General features: G+C 41.8%; 1 protein-coding gene across 20 annotated transcripts in view; it reads left to right on the forward strand.

The window, feature by feature from the left end:
* The window catches only part of KHDRBS3 (KH RNA binding domain containing, signal transduction associated 3), a 201,825-nt gene that overhangs the window by 133,263 nt on the left and 51,587 nt on the right, over positions 1–16,975 (forward strand). For 17 of the 20 annotated variants that reach the window (XM_060127369.1, XM_060127370.1, XM_060127355.1 and 14 more), the window contains one exon: positions 5,295–5,377. In XM_060127369.1, the coding sequence (XP_059983352.1) occupies positions 5,295–5,377 (83 nt within the window). Of the gene's footprint in view, positions 1–5,294; positions 5,378–7,792; positions 7,863–8,593; positions 8,628–8,989; positions 9,174–16,975 lie in introns of those variants that run through there. The other 3 variants (XM_060127363.1, XM_060127367.1, XM_060127366.1) reach the window with 3 other exon arrangements.

Below are 16,975 nucleotides of genomic sequence, written 5' to 3' on the forward strand. Positions count from 1 at the left end.
GTCAGTCGTTTCTGTACAGTAACAGCGGCATATGTTGGTCCATTGTTGGCATAACAGGTGTGGTGGACTCTGCGTTTGTGGGAGAAACAGAGGAGGAGGTTCACTGGAGCCTCATCGTGAAAAATTGACTAGGCAGAGAAGGCAGGTGCAGAGACTCACAGGGAACAGCATGTGAACTGGAAGGAACTTGCACGTGGAGCGCCGGACTCACTGCAGAGCAGGGGGCTGACACAGAGACTTTGCGGCATGTCGTGAAGGGGAACGTTCTCTAGGAGAAAATGGAAATACGAGAAGTTACGCAAAGACGTCAAGTGTAAAAAGAAATCGTTCCGCACATCTGAGCTCTGCCGACAGTGGAGTCCTGAGTCCCCATCCCAGGTCCTGGCGCCTTTTAAGGTGGATTCTGAGCTGCTCTAGATGGATGATTCCACTCGATTATTTGTGAACTTGTGACAAAGAATGCACTCACTCTCGTTTAAAATTTCTAACTAGCCTCAGAAAAATCTGAAGAGGAATTTCATAATGTCAGATTATTTAAAGGGAAGGAGCCAGTTGTTGGGGACACTGGAAGATAAGAGCATTAGGAGAAGAGGGACAGAGACACAGGGTTGCTCTGCCTCAGATCCCCCAGCCCTCAGACAGAAGCCCTCAGGCAGCCCGCCACCCTCGTCCTTCCCTGTAGTAACCATTTGTTGATCCTTTGCTGGCTGACCTCCCCAGCTGTTCTTAGCCAATGACCTCATCTCCTTCTTGAAATAAAATAGCAGGTAATCAACAAGAATCCCCTCCACTCCCTCCCAGAAACGTACACATTCGTCTGCAGTCACACTCCTTTTTCTTCTTTTGGCGGTCCCAATCTGCTTTTATGCTTTCCTACATTTTTCACGTCCTGTCCATTGAACAGACAATACTTGTGATGGAAGAGGCTGCACCCCCAAGGCCAAGGCCAAATCCAACTGTGAAATCATCGTCATGAAAGAAATATTGTGAAAATTGCATTTTTAATCTTCCCTGTAAAATATGAAAGTCAGTAATTCAGTGACCTAAACAATTTGAAAATTCAAATAAACTAACATTGTAATATCTGACAGAATAATTGAACAAGGAATGAATGACATAAGTGTAGGTTTTAAATAGTCTACTACTTTACATTTCAGTTACTTAAGAAGATTCCAGTCATTTACTGGAGTTTAAAGAATCTTGATTCTTTTAAATAAGCAGAGAAAGAGAACTCTGCATGGGTGAAGCCATAGTCTTTTTAAGCTACTAACAAATGACTGAAGCAGCCGTGGGCTCTGCATTTTGCCAAGCCACGTGCTCAAGGCAGTGACCTAGTTGCGAGTCCCGCCCTCCAGACTGACCTTCCCGGCTCCATGCCCACACAGTTTCCAGAGAGAGTCCCGAAGTGCGGAATCTAAATCCGCACTCCGTAACTTGGCCACACGTGGTCTGGTATATGGGTGTCTCCGGCTCATTGCTCTCCCCTTTCCTGTGCATTCCACAGTGTGCTCACCTGAACCCTGGGTGAGAAGGGTTCTTGTGTCTGTACCTCCATTGTTTTGCACCTGCTGTTCATTCCGCCGAATTTTTAATAAATTTTCCCAGCTGCTTTTGCTTTTCTCTGCTTTCAACACTTCTGGGAAATTTTCTTCCCCTTTCCCTTTCCCGGTGCCACGCCGGGTGCTTCCCTTCGCCACAGCGTGTGACACGTTGCCTGATAGTTCTCTTCAGTCGCCTGTCGTCTCCGTCCCGCCAGCGACCTCACTAGACAGGACACCCCTTTCCCGCCACGGTGTCTAGCAGGAGTGCCAGCCACAGAGTAGGGGCTAAGTAAAGGATTTTTTTTGGTTGTTGTTTTTTGGGTTTTTTTTTTTTAACGCGGTGAGATTACTTTCTTTTTGTTGAGATGCTAGCTGCTTTTGTTAATTCACCAGAGTTGTAATATCTGCAGTTTGCTACTTGTAACTAAAATCATCTCAAATATTTTTGTTTGTTTGAATCTTATCTGAGAGCTTTCTCCTCCTCGCGTTGGTCTCTGGAAGATCATAGCTATATTAGCAACCTGCCTTCAGCTACTGCAAGGGACACCATGGCTTACCAATATGTTCTAAGGATATTCTCGACCTTTATTCTTCCTCTGCCCCTATTTAATGAGTATTCCTTTTAGATTCTGTCCACGTTCAAAGTTCTGAACACATAGCTCTTCAGCAAATATTCAGTTCCTCCTTTATGAGAAAACATTTTTAAAAATTTAAGGTGGTGGGCTTCCCTGGTGGCGCAGTGGTTGAGAATCTGCCTGCCAGTGCAGGGGACACGGGTTCGAGCCTTGGTCTGGGAAGATCCCACATGCCGCGGAGCGACTAGGCCCGTGAGCCACAACTACTGAGCCTGCGTGTCTGGAGCCTGTGCTCCGCAACAAGAGAGGCCGCGATAGTGAGAGGCCCGCGCATTGCGATGAAGAGTGGCCCCCGCTTGCCACAACTAGAGAAAGCCCTCGCACAGAAACGAAGACCCAACACAGCCAAAAATAAAAAAAAATTAAAAAAAAAAATTTAAGGTGGTCACGTACAAATTGTATAAGCCTTACCCCTGCAAAGATAGTATCATCCCTTCAGATTAATAGTTGTCTTACAAAATGGAGCGCATTACAATATACCTTGCCATTCAGATACTTTTGCTTTTCTAAATCAAATAAATTGAGATATACTATTTAGTAGATGCTTCTTAAAAGAGAGTAACTAAGGTCAGCACTTTAAAATCAGTCACTTGGCTCCTCCCCTTGTGTGTAGTGGCTGCTGAGGTTCATCACCTGTGAGTCTCATCATTTTAGAAATCCAGGAGAGAGGTCGGCAAGGGTAATGCTTTACTAGGATAGTTAACAATGTAAGCTATTCTTTATAAAGTTCTTAATACATATCTGGCATTTTGCTGGAATACATACGTATGTATATGTAATTTCTCATCCTTTCAGGATACTTATTAAGGATTCACATTTTACAGGTAAAGAAACAGGTTCTGGGGAAGTGGATGACCTTGACTGAGATCAGTGACAGTAAAACACAGAAGCCCATCTGACTCCACATCTTTTCTCTTACCCCTTGACCACATTTCTCCACTTCAAAAGCTCTGGTGATGATCATTAAATTGATGACCATTGATAAAACTGATGTTCCAAAATACTTAGATTACTTCCTGGCTCTTTTAAATATTAAGTAAATACCAGTAAGTCCAAAGTCACTATGTAATTGATTATCCCCAGAAACTTAGAAATCAGTTGTAGGGTAGGCTTCACACTTTCATAGATATAAATGTCATTGAGCAATGAATCTAATTTGATCTTACAGAATGATCATCTCTCTGGACCTTTTTCAGTTTCAAAATACCTTTAAAATAACCATAGTGTACTTGTTATCACATCTGCAAAATGTCCTCATAGAACTAGGAGAATGGCTTTAGCTCTTTTTGGGTTGTTTTTTATTGTTGAGTAATGAGAGTTCTTCATATATTCGGGACACTAGACCATTGTCAGATATGTGATTTGCAGATATTTTCTCCCGTACTGTAGATCGTCTTTTCACTTTCTTGCTGATGTCCTTTGACACAGAAGTTTTTAATTTTGCTGGAGTCTGTTTTATTTATATATTTTTTTGGTTGTTTGTGCTTTTGTTAGCATATCTAAGAAACTAATAACTAAGGTCACAAAGAGTTACACCTGTGTTTCTGCTGTTCAACCTGGCTAGTGAATTTTTCACTGGAGTCGTTACACTTTGCACCTCAAGAATTTCTTTGGATTCTTTTCTGTATTTCTTATATCTATGTTAATATTCTCGATTTTGGTGAGGCATTGTTCTAATACCCTTCTTTAGCTTTTTAGATACAGGCTGTCATTTAGTTCCTTGAATATATTTCAAATAACTGATTTAAAGTCTTTGTCTAGTGGGATGAATTGGGAGATTGGGATCGACCTATATACACTAATATGTATAAAATAGATAACTAATAAGAACCTGCCGTATTAGCACAGGGAACTCCACTGTACAGTAGAAACTAACACAACATTGTAAAACAACTCTACCCCAATAAAAAATAAAAATAAATAAAGTCTTTGTCCAGTAAGTTCAGTGTCTCAGCTTCATCAGGGGTATTTTTCTACTGACTACTTTTTTTTCTCGTGTATAGACTATACTTTTGTTTTTTCTTTGCATGTTGCATAATGGTTTTTGTTTGTTTAAAACTGGACATTTACTATAGTGTGTCCGTGTGAAAATCAAATTCTCCTTCCTCCCTAGGATTTTTTTTTTCTTGGTTTAATTACTTTTCCAAACTAATATTGTAAAGTCGATATTTATCATGCGTTGCCACAGAAGTGTCTTTTCTCTCTTACCTTAGTGGTCAGCTAATGATTGGACAGAGATTTTGTCAAATGCTTGGAAATGAAATCTGTAGTCTTTACCAAGAGGCTGTGGGTACCTGCTGGAGCTTGTCTTCAACACTGAGCCAATCAGTTTGCAACTAACTGGCTTAGCCTTGACTTTCCTTCTTATACTGAACCTCAAGGTCAGCCAGAGGAGAGCTCAGGGCCTTCTCAGGTCTGTCCTGGGCAAGTACCTGACACTGTAGCCTTTGAGATTCCAGAAATATGTCAGAACTTTGCAGAGCTCCTAGGGACATCTCATTCCCCCACTTTTCCTTGTAAGCTTTGTGGTTAGCCTGTTATTTGCTCCAGTCTTTCTCCACCACTTCAAGCAGCTAATCTCATAAACATTTGCCTCTAATTATTTTCTTCAAATACCCTGAGGGAAAAGACTTTGTGCACTGGATGAGCTCCCGGTCAGGTCAAATAAAGGCAGTCCTCTGGGGATGGGGTTTTGAAAGCCTCCACCCTGCCCTGCCCCCTCCAGTGACCTCCAGCCTGCTGGCTTCCTGCATGCTGGATTGCGGCTCTGCAGCCGGGGGTGAGGGGTGGGAATAGGACCGAGCTCACCCTTCATTCCAAGGTGCGCCAATTTTTTTAAATACAAATGCTCCCTAGATCTCTGCAAGCCTTTGGTTAACTTCCAGGCATCTAAAAATGTTGATTCTAACAATTTTTGCCAGTTTCTCTCTGCTTTTTCAGGAGAATTTTTGGAGGTTCTTACCCTATCATTTTCAGTGATGTCACTTTTATATTTTTCCTTACATTATAATTAGATATATAGTTAAATGGTCGCCGAATTAATTCACTAAAAGCAGAATGCGTCTTCCTTTCCAGAAATTTCTCTGAACCTTTTTGTACTTCTCCTGTTATATTTTAGGACTATGATGATGGATATGGCGCTGCTTATGATGAACAGAGTTATGATTCCTATGATAACAGCTATAGCGCCCCAGCCCAAAGGTAAGAGTCAATCTTTATGACCAGACCCCATAGCAGACACTTGTGCCCTTCCACAGTTGCTGTACTCTGGGAACAGGGTGATGATTGGCCAGTGACGGTGAGATTTGACTCGGCCTGCTTGGTTTTGTTTGTTTTAATCGGAGAAGCACTGTCTATCCTACCGAATAGCATGTATTGCTCTCAACTTTACTGTAGTGCTAAAGCAATGAGTCTTGGAAAATAAAAGTTGAAATTTTATTTGCTCTAAAAATTTAACTTAAGCATTCAGTATATTCTAAGGAAGAACAGTGTCTACCAAGTCTGTGGCTCTTCAAGTCCTAAGGCCCAAAGTTATATCAGAAATGTGTAAATATCCCGCATTGTCAGTGCCTGGGGATGGAAGTGACAGAAGTTTTTTTCAGTGTTCATAGATCATTTCTGTTTCTTCGCAGCAGTGCTTCTGTTTTCTAACAACTTGAAGTTCCTATTTGTGAAAAATGAGTGAGTTCTAATTTGTTTCCTAAAGAAGTGTTGACTTAGAAATGAGGGTTATTAGAGGGAAACACAGCTTCATAGTTACGTCTTCTGATAGTAGACCTTGATGTCCATTGATATATGAAATCCGTGTTCTGTTCAGAATGTTTTCCTAAATGCCTAGAAACCTCTTGCTTTATGTTTAAAATTCTGAGTGGTAGACAAAGACAGACAGATGCAAACCAAAATACTGGCTTTGTGAAGCATAAATAAATATGGACTACATGGTTATTTCGATGAAGCATAAATTCACTTTTGAACTCATTCGGGGCCAGGCAAGCTTTGAACAGACAAGCACCCTGGTACTGAGGTTGACAGGGATATAATTTTTTCTCTTTTTGTTCATGCCAGATTTTTTACTTATATAATTTATAACAATTAAGTAGCCTTTAAACTTCGGCTCCCAGCTGGTCTTCTTTACGGGAAGCCTCGTGCATGGTGTTCGCATCCTTGCGGGTTTGGGCGCGCCCGGGGGTGGCTGGCGCACAGTGGACGTTAGACAGGACTTTACGTGTCTCACCCTGTATAGGTGTCCCGGCAATGTCACGAAGCATGTGGGGCTGTTCCCGTTACACAGATGAAGGGAAGGCGCACAGAGCATAAGATTAAGTAATTAGCCGGAAATCACACATGGAGTGCAATCCTTTAAAGACTCACGCATCTCATTTAATCTGAAGGGCAACAGCCGGAGTTAATGTGCCTGTTTTACAGATGATGAAACTGAGGCTCAGAGAAGTAAATAACTAACCCAGAATGTGAACCAGACTTGGAAACCTTGTAGTCTTCCCACTTTAAGCTGTGATAACGTATTAATATGATTGATCACACGCATTCGTTCCTTTGGTCATTTATTCATTCAGCCAACATTTATTAAATGTCCACTACATGTATTAAATGTAGGCACTGTGCTCGATGTTGGATTACAAAGATTATTGAGACAGAGACCCTCTCCTTGGGAAGTTCACAGGCTAGAATGAAATACAAATATTTAAAAGCAAGGTAATGTGGTAACCACGTGAGAGTCTGAGGAAAAACACAGTATTTCCATAAGAAGACAGTGCTCAAGTCTGGTTGGGAACACTGGGGACATTTCACTGAGAAAGTGAAGGGCAAGTAGGGGTCACCAGGCTACAAACAGAGAAGGACATTTCCCAAAGCCAGAGCAAGGCACAGAGCCTGACACAAGAAGTGCTGCCTGAGCTGGAGGACGTGCCGCACGGGACAGATGAGGCAGGAGAGGGAGTGACCGCATCCTCCCCAGTCTCAGGGTGCAGGCTCCGGACCGTGGGCAGCAGCAGGGAGCCAAGGGAGCAGTGTGTTCACACCTGGATTCGGAGAAATGGATTAGAAGGCGGTAGAGAGGCCAGATTGGCAGATGGCGAGCCTGGAGGCAGAGACCCATCAGGAGGCTGGCACGTTCCGAATTATAAGCCCTTTAAATGTCAGGAAGACTCACGTGAAAGAAACACCTTTCATGACAGCCAGCCCACCTGCCCGGAAGTGATCTTTTCAGTGCTACCTGAAGGAGTTACAGAGAATTGCATGAGAATGCCACACGCTGGCAAGTGCGGGAGTCACTGTTGGTCGGTTACTCTTAAGATTCATTTAATCCTCATAACCTGTGAAATAAGTGTCAGTCCTTTTAAAGAAGAAAAACTGGTTTACAAAAATTAGGTAACTTGCCTAAGATCATGCAACTTACAAGCGAAGGGGCTCGACTGAGCACCTCGGTCTGTCTGTCTGTCTGTCTCCCTCTTCACCGTCTACTGTAAATCACAGTGAAGCAGCTGTATTATGGAGCAGCGTGAAGAAATGGTCCCAGGCGCTGTATTAGTTTGCTAGAGTTACCGTAACAAAATACCACAGACTGTATTTAAAGCAACAGAAATTTGTTTTCTCAAGGTTACAGAGGCTGGAGGTCCAAGATCAAGGCGTTGGCAGATCTGCCTTCTTCTGAGGCCCCTCTCCTTGACTCGCAGCTGGCCGCCTTCTCACTGTGTCCTCTGTGCGCGTGCATCCCTGCTTTCCCTTTGTGTCCAAATTCCCTTCCTTGTAATGACAGCAGTCAGATTGGACTAGGGCCCACAAAAGGCCCCATTTTAACTTAATCACCTCTTTAAAGATGATTGATTGTCTCCAGATACACATTATGAGGTACTGGGGGTCAGGGCTTCAACATCTGATTTGGGGGGAAACACAGTTCAGCCCATAACATGCACATATTGTAACATCGGTGTAAGTACAACACTATGTATCTCATAATTAGAAATCTAGTATAAACCAGTTAGGAGAGCAGATTTTTTTGAAATCATCCCCAGGATTGAGTAGTAGGTGTTGACCAGGAAATCACCATCACATCATCTTCAGCAGTGAATGTTGGCTGTGTGCTTGGTGTACTATACCATGGGCGTCACACAGATTCTTTCGCCTCTCAGCATGCCCTGAACTATTGCAAAATTCAAGTCTAAACACGTCATTCCCTTGCATACAGGTTCAGAGAGGTTAAATCGCTTATCCAAGCTCAGCAGGCTGAGCAGTGGTAGATCCGCATTGGCCCCAAGCATCCTCGTTTGTACTTCCATTGCCTCTCAACTCTCCTTTTGTCATGGTTTTGATTTCAGTTACTGCAACTGGTTCCTATTAATATTTTCCATATACAGTATTCAAAGATCTGATATTTTGTGATGCTTTTAAATCCCTTAGGAATCATGCTTTCATCTGAACTGGAACTGTTGCCTTATCAGACTGGAATGCCTTAATCAAACCTAAGAATTTCATTTATCCTGCATATTAATGTTGCGGGCTAAGACGAATGAAATTAAGAGCTTGGTTTTTCCAATTTTACGTGAGATCCTTTCAGCAAGGAACATTCACGGCCACTACTTTCAAGGAGCAAACAACCTAGTATCCACTAACAGATAATACCATGTAACACTTGATATTCTGGGGTCTAAATTTTCTTGGTTTTTACACTCCAGGTTCTATAAAATGTATTTCAGACTTCAATAATTCTCTCAGTTCAGAATTTGAAAGTACAGTCTGTGCTGTAGTTATATAGCTCAGCATTACTGCCGAATTCTTTACTTGGTCTCCTCTTAGATTACAAGCTGTTCTGAAAATGTTCTTTGACACGTCAAGACGTAGTGGAAAGAGCACAGAGCAGAAGTTCTTAGGACCGCACTGTCCACCCTGGCAGCCTCCAGCACATGCGCCTGTTGAACACTTGAAAGGTGTCTAGTCCAAAGGCGGATGTGTTGGGGGTGTCAGGCACATACCCGATTCCAAAGGCGGTGTGGAGTAAATAAAGGATGCAAAATAAATACACGATTAAGATCAACATCACCTGTTTCTTTTTGCTTTTTGTTTAAACGTGGCTACTAGAAAACTCTAAATTACAAATTTCCCTTGGACAGCGCAGAGTTAAAAGACGGCGGTGTCTCTGGCACCAGCACAGAGGAGCTGTGTCTCAGGTTCAGGGCGATGCACCCTCGGGGCAAGCAAGTCAGCTCACCAGGAGCAGAAAGAGAAGTAGAGAGTGTCCAGTCACATTGATCCTTTTGAAACTTCTATTTTAAAGTTTTGTACTATGTTACTCCCACTGTAGCACACATGTTACCCATAAATAGTTTCAGTTACAAGCTCAAAAACCATTTCTCTGTGACGCAGATGTGTTACCAGAAACGTCTGCAGACCCAGGCCACGGTGTAAGAGTCTGACGGAGCTGGGTTTAGGTCCCACTTTTAACGCTTACTGGTTACGTGACTGTGGGCAAGTCATTTCACCTCTCTTAAGCCTCCATTTGTAAAATGTGTAACTTGGTTTTTTTCTTTGGAGGATCGACCTGAAGGTTGAACGAGACAGGAAAACCCACAGCCCTAGTGAACCGCGTGGAGGTAGGCGGGCTGCCCAGCGTCTTCTCTGTGAGGGACTAAATGAGACCTTCCCCGGCGTAGTTCCACATTCCACCAGGTGGTTAGCGTAGCGCTGAGGGAGCCCCAGTGCCCGCCCTACCTAGAAAATAGAAAATTCAGCATAGTTCAGCTACGTTTCCCCATCGATGTTTGTGATGGCCCCCATAGCGTAAAACAAAATGTAAAACAAAGCATTGTTTATCTAACTTCACACATTTAATGAGTAACAAGCTGTCATCTATTACTGTGAAGAGAAATATGAGCTATTCTTTACAATACTGGAGTTATTCTAATATACATTGGCTCAGAAATAGTTATTGCTTCATTCCTGTGGGCACACCGCTCTGGAGTAGCTGCGGTGAACTAAAAAAGAGCAGGTGATTAATGGCCTCAGTCCTCAGGGACCTGCACCTGCCCTGACACGACTAGAGCCTTCACAGAAATCATAGTCTGACTCCTGGAAGCCCTTTGTAAATGTATCTATTTCATTCTAAACTAAGCGGAATTAGTTTTCATTTGATATTTATAGCATGATGACTATACTTAATAATACAGTATTGAGTTCTGGAAATTTGCTAAGAGTAAATTTCAGGTGCTCTCATCACACGAGAAAATGGTAACTGTGAGAAAATCTGTTAATTATCTTGACTGTAATAATCATTTCACTATGTTTTTGTACCTTATGTACAACTTTTATTTCAAATTTCACAATTTTTTTTTTTTTTTTGCGGTACGCGGGCCTCTCACTGTTGTGGCCTCTCCCGTTGCGGAGCACGACAGGCTCTGGACACGCAGGCTCAGCGGCCATGGCTCACGGGCCCAGCCGCTCCGCGGCATGTGGGATCTTCCCGGGCCGGGGCACGAACCCATGTCCCCTGCATCGGCAGGCGGACTCTCAACCACTGCGCCACCAGGAAAGCCCCCAAATTTCACAATATTTTAATCTGTGTTTCCAAATAATTGTAAATTCTCCAAGGAGATATTTGATTCCTCTGATGATCAGTCATAAAGAAGGTAGAACAAAAAGGGTTTCCAAAAAGTGCTAATAACCCCCTGAGCATAAGTGGATGACTCTGTAATAAAAAGTTTATTTTCTTGCGGGTTTAATGTTGACATGCTAATTTTCCATAGCACTTTGTGGCTTGACGGTATTTTTGAGTACCTATTTCCTTTCATCCTCCAGAATCTCTATGATTTTCCTGAAAACACTTAGAAATACTGAAAAAGGGAATTAGAAATAATAGCTGCTAGTTTTGGAGAGCCTGTTAAGTCTAGCACTCAGCCATCTGCATCCTTTCTATACATTATCTCCAGTTTTCACAGTGGCCCTACGTGCTAAGCTTTTCCATGTACAGAAGTTGAAGATGTGATGTTTAGCGACTTTCCCAAGAGTACGCTGCTGAAGAATACTGAAGCTTAGGTTTTTGTCTGACACTAAAAACCATTATCCAGCTAAAAAAATTTTAAATGTAAAATCATTGACTTGTTTTTGTGACAAAACAACACCTCAGCCCCTTCATCCAAATAGGCAGAGTAATGGAAGCTGTCAGAAGCTACGAGTACTCTTGGTGTGTTTTCAGATGCCAGTTCCAAGGAAGGCAATGAGACAGAAATTAGTGTTGCCGTATGCCCAGCTGTCTAGTTTGCTGTTGCTTCTGTTGGCAGCCTTAGCACTGTATGTGCAGTAATGTCTTCTCAAAAGCTGACTTGTAGAGGTCTGAATATAGTTTGGAATTTTCACTTTGGAAATGATGACCTGGTGTTTAGTTTAGGATGTAACATTTAAACATCAGTAAAACTGTCTTTTGGAAGATATTGCTGTGTTGTATCAGGGTTGGCTGTTTTGGATTTTTAAAAGCAGTAATGGTCTGGCCTGGATTAACCATGCCTTGCAATATTTTTGTGAAATATACTTTTACCTAGCCTGGGTTTTTGGCTACTTGCAGCACAAGTACTGAAGGAGTCTCTTAGCACAAACTAAGCCGTATCGCTATTGACAGACAGATACTTCTAACACAGTATTATATAGACATTGACCAAATAACAGAGACACCAACCCAGATTATACTGTAAAACTGTAAATATCTAAATTCTCAGTCAAGGACCATATGCTAAGAAAAAACGAGGAGATGGCTATAGTGAAAACGAAGCTACAACCTAAAAGGGAAAAGGGAGGGAAAAGCCCAAGGGCCAAAGTTTTAACATGTATAAGTATTGCTGTTAATAATAATTACTGTGCATTGACCACATCTACTGCAGCATTGGTTGTATCTAGATAAGTGTGTGTGTGTGCACATGTCTCTGTGTGTATGTGTGAGCGCACGTGCACACGAGCATGTATTATCCCCTCTGGTCTTAATTTTAACTTTAAAAGGTGGATGTTCTCATCCCCATTTTTTTCTTGAGAAAACTGAGACACAGAGAGAGGTTTAGTAAGTGGTCTGAGTTACGCACTTAGTGACATTACTCATCTCAGTCCATTTTGTTTCTCCTGTTGTCGTGCTTCTCAAAGAGTCGTACACCTGTCACTGAGGCCTCACAACATGCTTTCAGGTGGTACATGGCCGCCTTTTTTTTTTTTTACAGTTTTAACAATTAGATTTTAAAGTTTCTGGAAAAGTACGATTACCATATCAAGCACATGATTTTATGAATAGTATTGCTATAAATAAATTACAGTAGGTTTAAGTTAAAATAAAATCAGTCTAGGGAGTAATATGAAGTCACTAACAGGACGAGTGCTGGACATGGATGGGAAAAGTCCCAGAAGTGGCCCATGAAGGGCTGAAGTTGGGCAAACACCGCCCTCAGCACTTTTCTGTTTTCAAGATTCATTAACAAATTTTGAAGGAATGAGATATCTATCGAGTGCTTATCAAGTGTTAGTTACTGTATTAAATGCTCTCATGCCTATCATTTTATTTAACTCTGCAAGATTATCAGTTTTTAGTTTTACAAATAAGGAAACTAATGCTCAGAGAGTTTGAGCTTGACCAAAGTCACATCGCTAATAAGTAGCAGTCAGGCCTCATATCCAATTCTCTTTAAGATCAAGTTCTTTTGCTTAACCTGAAGGCAACTAAGATGGGGGGTGGGGGTGGGGGGTCCCTACAAATACAGAGAATACCAGAACGCCTGAATTGGCCACGTGGAATCTTCCGACATGATCTCCGCAAGTGGATGAAACAGCAGCAGGGCCAAGGCGTGCTAATGGCAGTAAATCAATTGCCACTGTCAGTTCACTCGTTCATGTTCTTGAGAATACGTGAGATTGATCACTGAGGACTGTGGAATGATGGTAGTATGTGAAAACAGAGTCCACCGGGGAGATGTACTACATCGTTTGGACTTAGCGCTGCCATCTGCTTAATAGCATCAAGAAGACGACAGTGGTGCTCATGATCACCCACTCATGGCGGTGACAGATGCTGCGGGGAGTAGAGTAAGCATTCCCGGAAGCGAGGCTCCTCGCCAAAGTGTAGATTGTGTGGCAGGCTTCCTAAAAAGTGCGATTGTTGGTTATCACACCACAAGTTTAAAATCTTCACTATAGAATTTTAAGTTCTGTTAGATAAGGATCTGCTTGGTGAATCTCCCGTGTTTTCTTTCCCCGTGTTTCATGCATTCTTGAAACGCATTTTTATTAGTTCTAGAATAATTTTCCTGACGAATTCTGCCCTCTTTCTAGTGAAAGAAAATGATAGAACTTTTGTATAATTCTTGACGCTTACAGTTAGTCACGTGATTTAGTTAAAAAGGCTTGTGGGCTGTGAAACCACACAAACCTGGATTTGAATCCCAGCTGCGTCGCTTTCTCACCCGTATTATTTTGGCCGGGTTACTTCTTCGAGTCTTCATTTCTCATCTGTAAAATGACGGCAAGAATATTTGACTTGTGAGATTGTGATTAAATGAGATAGCAGATGTAATGTACATAGTGGAAGTTCAGTAAACTTGGAAAGATAACGTACTGGGTGCGGCACGCTGTTCTAAGCATTTTACAGCCTTCCTTATGAGTAGGTTACTATTATTATCATCCCACGTTATAGATGAGGAAATTGAGGCACAAAGATTATGGAATTTCCCTAAGGTTACTGGAGAGTAAATGCTGGGGCTGGCATTGAACGCGGGCAGTCTAAGCCCTCTGCGGTACTGCCTCTCTGTGTAACCTGTTCTTATCAGTTTAGTTCTCCCATCTAGCAACTTGTACAGTCTTTTCCTGAGGAAGACTGCAGTCAATAAAATCTCAACAAAGAAACAACCTGCATAAAATTATACGTGCCACTTTGATTCCCCATTTGTGAAATAAAAACGTATTAAAGGCTTCATTTTAATTTAGATTGTTTAGAGTTCTAAGATGTTCGGAAGCACAGACTTGAGGTCAAAGCTTGAAGTAACTTGTGAAGAATGATTTATAGTAGAGAACGTCAGTGTGCTTGAATTTCTCAGAATCTAGTCAAACCTCATTTACTGGACTCACAACTCCAGAAGCGGAAATAATTCGCACATGATGTGGACGGTGTTTTTCCCTTTTATTTGACATCATGAAGGGATGTGTTCTTTTGGAAAGTAATTTACAAGTGTCCATCAAGACCCTTGAAAGTGTTTGTAACCTTTGACCCAATATTTGCACAATAAGTGTCTGAACTTAGTATATAACGAGTGTTTGACAGTGTAAACATATTTAAGACCTCTTTAAAAAGAATAAGCAGTTTCTGGCAAAGTTCAGGGAAAGTAATATGGCTCTTTAGATATGGGGGAAAAACAACAACCTATGCGTATCATCTTGGCCAAAGTAATGTAGATAAAACAGCACCTCAATTAAGGCTGAATCCAGACTTGGTTAAATGGGCGGGAAGACCTGGGTTTGCATCACAGCTCTGCCACTTGCTAACGCGCAGCTGCGGTCAAGTTACTCTACCTGTGCTTCAGGTTGTTCATCTGTAAAATGGGGATGATGAGAATAGTAACCACCTGTTAGGTTGTTGTCGTGTTAAATGAGTTAATATTCAATATGTGGAAAGCACCTGGCACTTTGTATACGCTATCATTAGCTATCATTAAAATTCTATAATATATTATCTAAAAGCCTTGGGGCTATAAGTGTCTTAGACGTAAAATTTTTGAATTTTGGAAAGATAGTGTGTTACATTCCACGTGTTATACAACTCTGGGCGGGGGGGTGGGTGTCTATTTGTGGTTCTCCAGGACAGTGATTGCCCCTTGGATTATTTGACATTTATGATCAAGGAAAACGTGATTACAGAGGGATGGAAAGCATATATGGCAAATTGAAAAACAAGGGGATTTCTGAAGGGGAGGGTGGTTGGTGTTCAGCCTTTGCAGTTTGTGATCCTACCAAGTATAACAAATGGTTAGTGCTAGCAATTAATTTTTAAACAGTACAGATTTAAGGATTAATAACAGGACTCTCCCTTCTATTAGAAGCCATCCCATTAGCAGGGCCTCTGTTGATCTGGCCCTGATCTTTCCCTAACCTCATGTCAAGTCACCCACTCATACAATCTAACCTTACATTGAATTGTTCAGTCATGACTCATTTATAATGTGCTCAGTTACACACAAAGTAGATCTCAAGGCATAGCTATGAGAGTAAATTTAATTTCGTCAGATTCTTCCTGGCTCCTTCAATCATTTTCTTCGCTTACACCTTTTAAAGACATTGCAGTTGTTCGGCACATTTCTATAAAGATTACATGCAGTGTTTTTTAGACTTTGCCACAATGGTGCAAACAGGATAATTTGCTTTTCTTTCCATTTTAGTGCTTGCTAGATTGCTTGCAGCAGAGCAGAGGTTCCTTGACTCGGCCGTTAACCTCATCCCACAAGCTTCCTTGATGCTCTCTCTGCCCCTCCCATCCCCTCCCATGTTTACTAAGTACTCAGCCAGGCTTCTGTGTTTCCACAATACTGTATGCTTGCCTCTGCTGGCCACTAGTACCTGCTGGACTGGAGAACCTCTCTCTCCTTTTCATACAGAGAGGCCCTCAGTGGCAGAAACCCGCTTGTATTTATCCTTTTATCCCCAGTACCTAGTGTAGTGCCAATCAGAGAAGTGACCTGTCTGTGTTTTTCACTTAAATTGATAACATTCAAGAATCCTGCATCTGTTCTAGAAAGAAGTCTGATACCATTGAACATCTAATGTGAAAATGCAGGTAGCCCTCCTTCAACTTGGGCTGTATGGAAGCGTCACTTATACAGCCTAAAAAAAAAAAAAAAAAGTAGGTGCCCAAGCCAGTCTCCTGTTTATTGTTTTTAATCTGAGTCTTTGTATAGCACAGCTATCTGAAAATTTTTAAACTCTACAGTCAATTTTTATGAGCAACCAAGGTTGAGAACTACTCTTCTTGACTAGTAAGTACTATGCAAATGAGATATTATATATAAAGCACTTTTCAGAGTGCCTAGCAGATAATCGCTAAGTAAATATTTGTTTCCCCAATAAATAAGTCATTGACATGTCTTCCATTCGTTCATTCTGGAAACTATTGAGTACCTACTGTGTGCCAGCAACCATCCTAGGTGCTTGATAAGTACCAGTGAACAAAAACGGATAAAGAATGTGCCCCTGTAGAGCTTACGTTCTAGTGGTGGTCATGTTTGAATATGGCAGGCGTGTTCAGCCTTCTGAGAGGATGATTTAAGACTTGCAGGAGGTGAAAGAGTTTGCCTAAGGGTATATCTGTGGGAGCAGTGGTCTGTGCAAAAGCCCTCAGATGGGCGTGTGTCTCGTGTATTCTGAAATCCTTGAAGTTATCATTTTCTTCCATTTGAATTTGTAATTTCAACTTCTCCTAACAGAAAACTTGAGATTTCCCTTTGGAGTAAGGTATTTTTGAACAATTTGGAAGAAAATGTTTTAGCATTTCAGGAATGTGTTGTAATAACTTTTTCCTATCTAAAGTTAATCCCAGTATGATTAAAGGAGCTTGCAAACCTAAAACTGTGAAGTTACAGAAGACTGTGGCCTGTACATGCTGATATCTTGGCCTGTGGCAACTTTGGTAGGCAGAATAATGGCTCTCAAAAATATCCATAGACTAATCTTCCAAACCCGTGGATATGGTCTCTTACATGGCAGAAGGGACTTGCAGGTATGATTAAGTTAAGAACCTCCAGGTTCTTTTTTGAGCGGGCCCATGGTAATCAC

The sequence above is a fragment of the Lagenorhynchus albirostris genome, chromosome 17 (genome assembly GCF_949774975.1).
Source record: "Lagenorhynchus albirostris chromosome 17, mLagAlb1.1, whole genome shotgun sequence".
Classification (NCBI taxonomy): Eukaryota; Metazoa; Chordata; class Mammalia; order Artiodactyla; family Delphinidae; genus Lagenorhynchus; species Lagenorhynchus albirostris.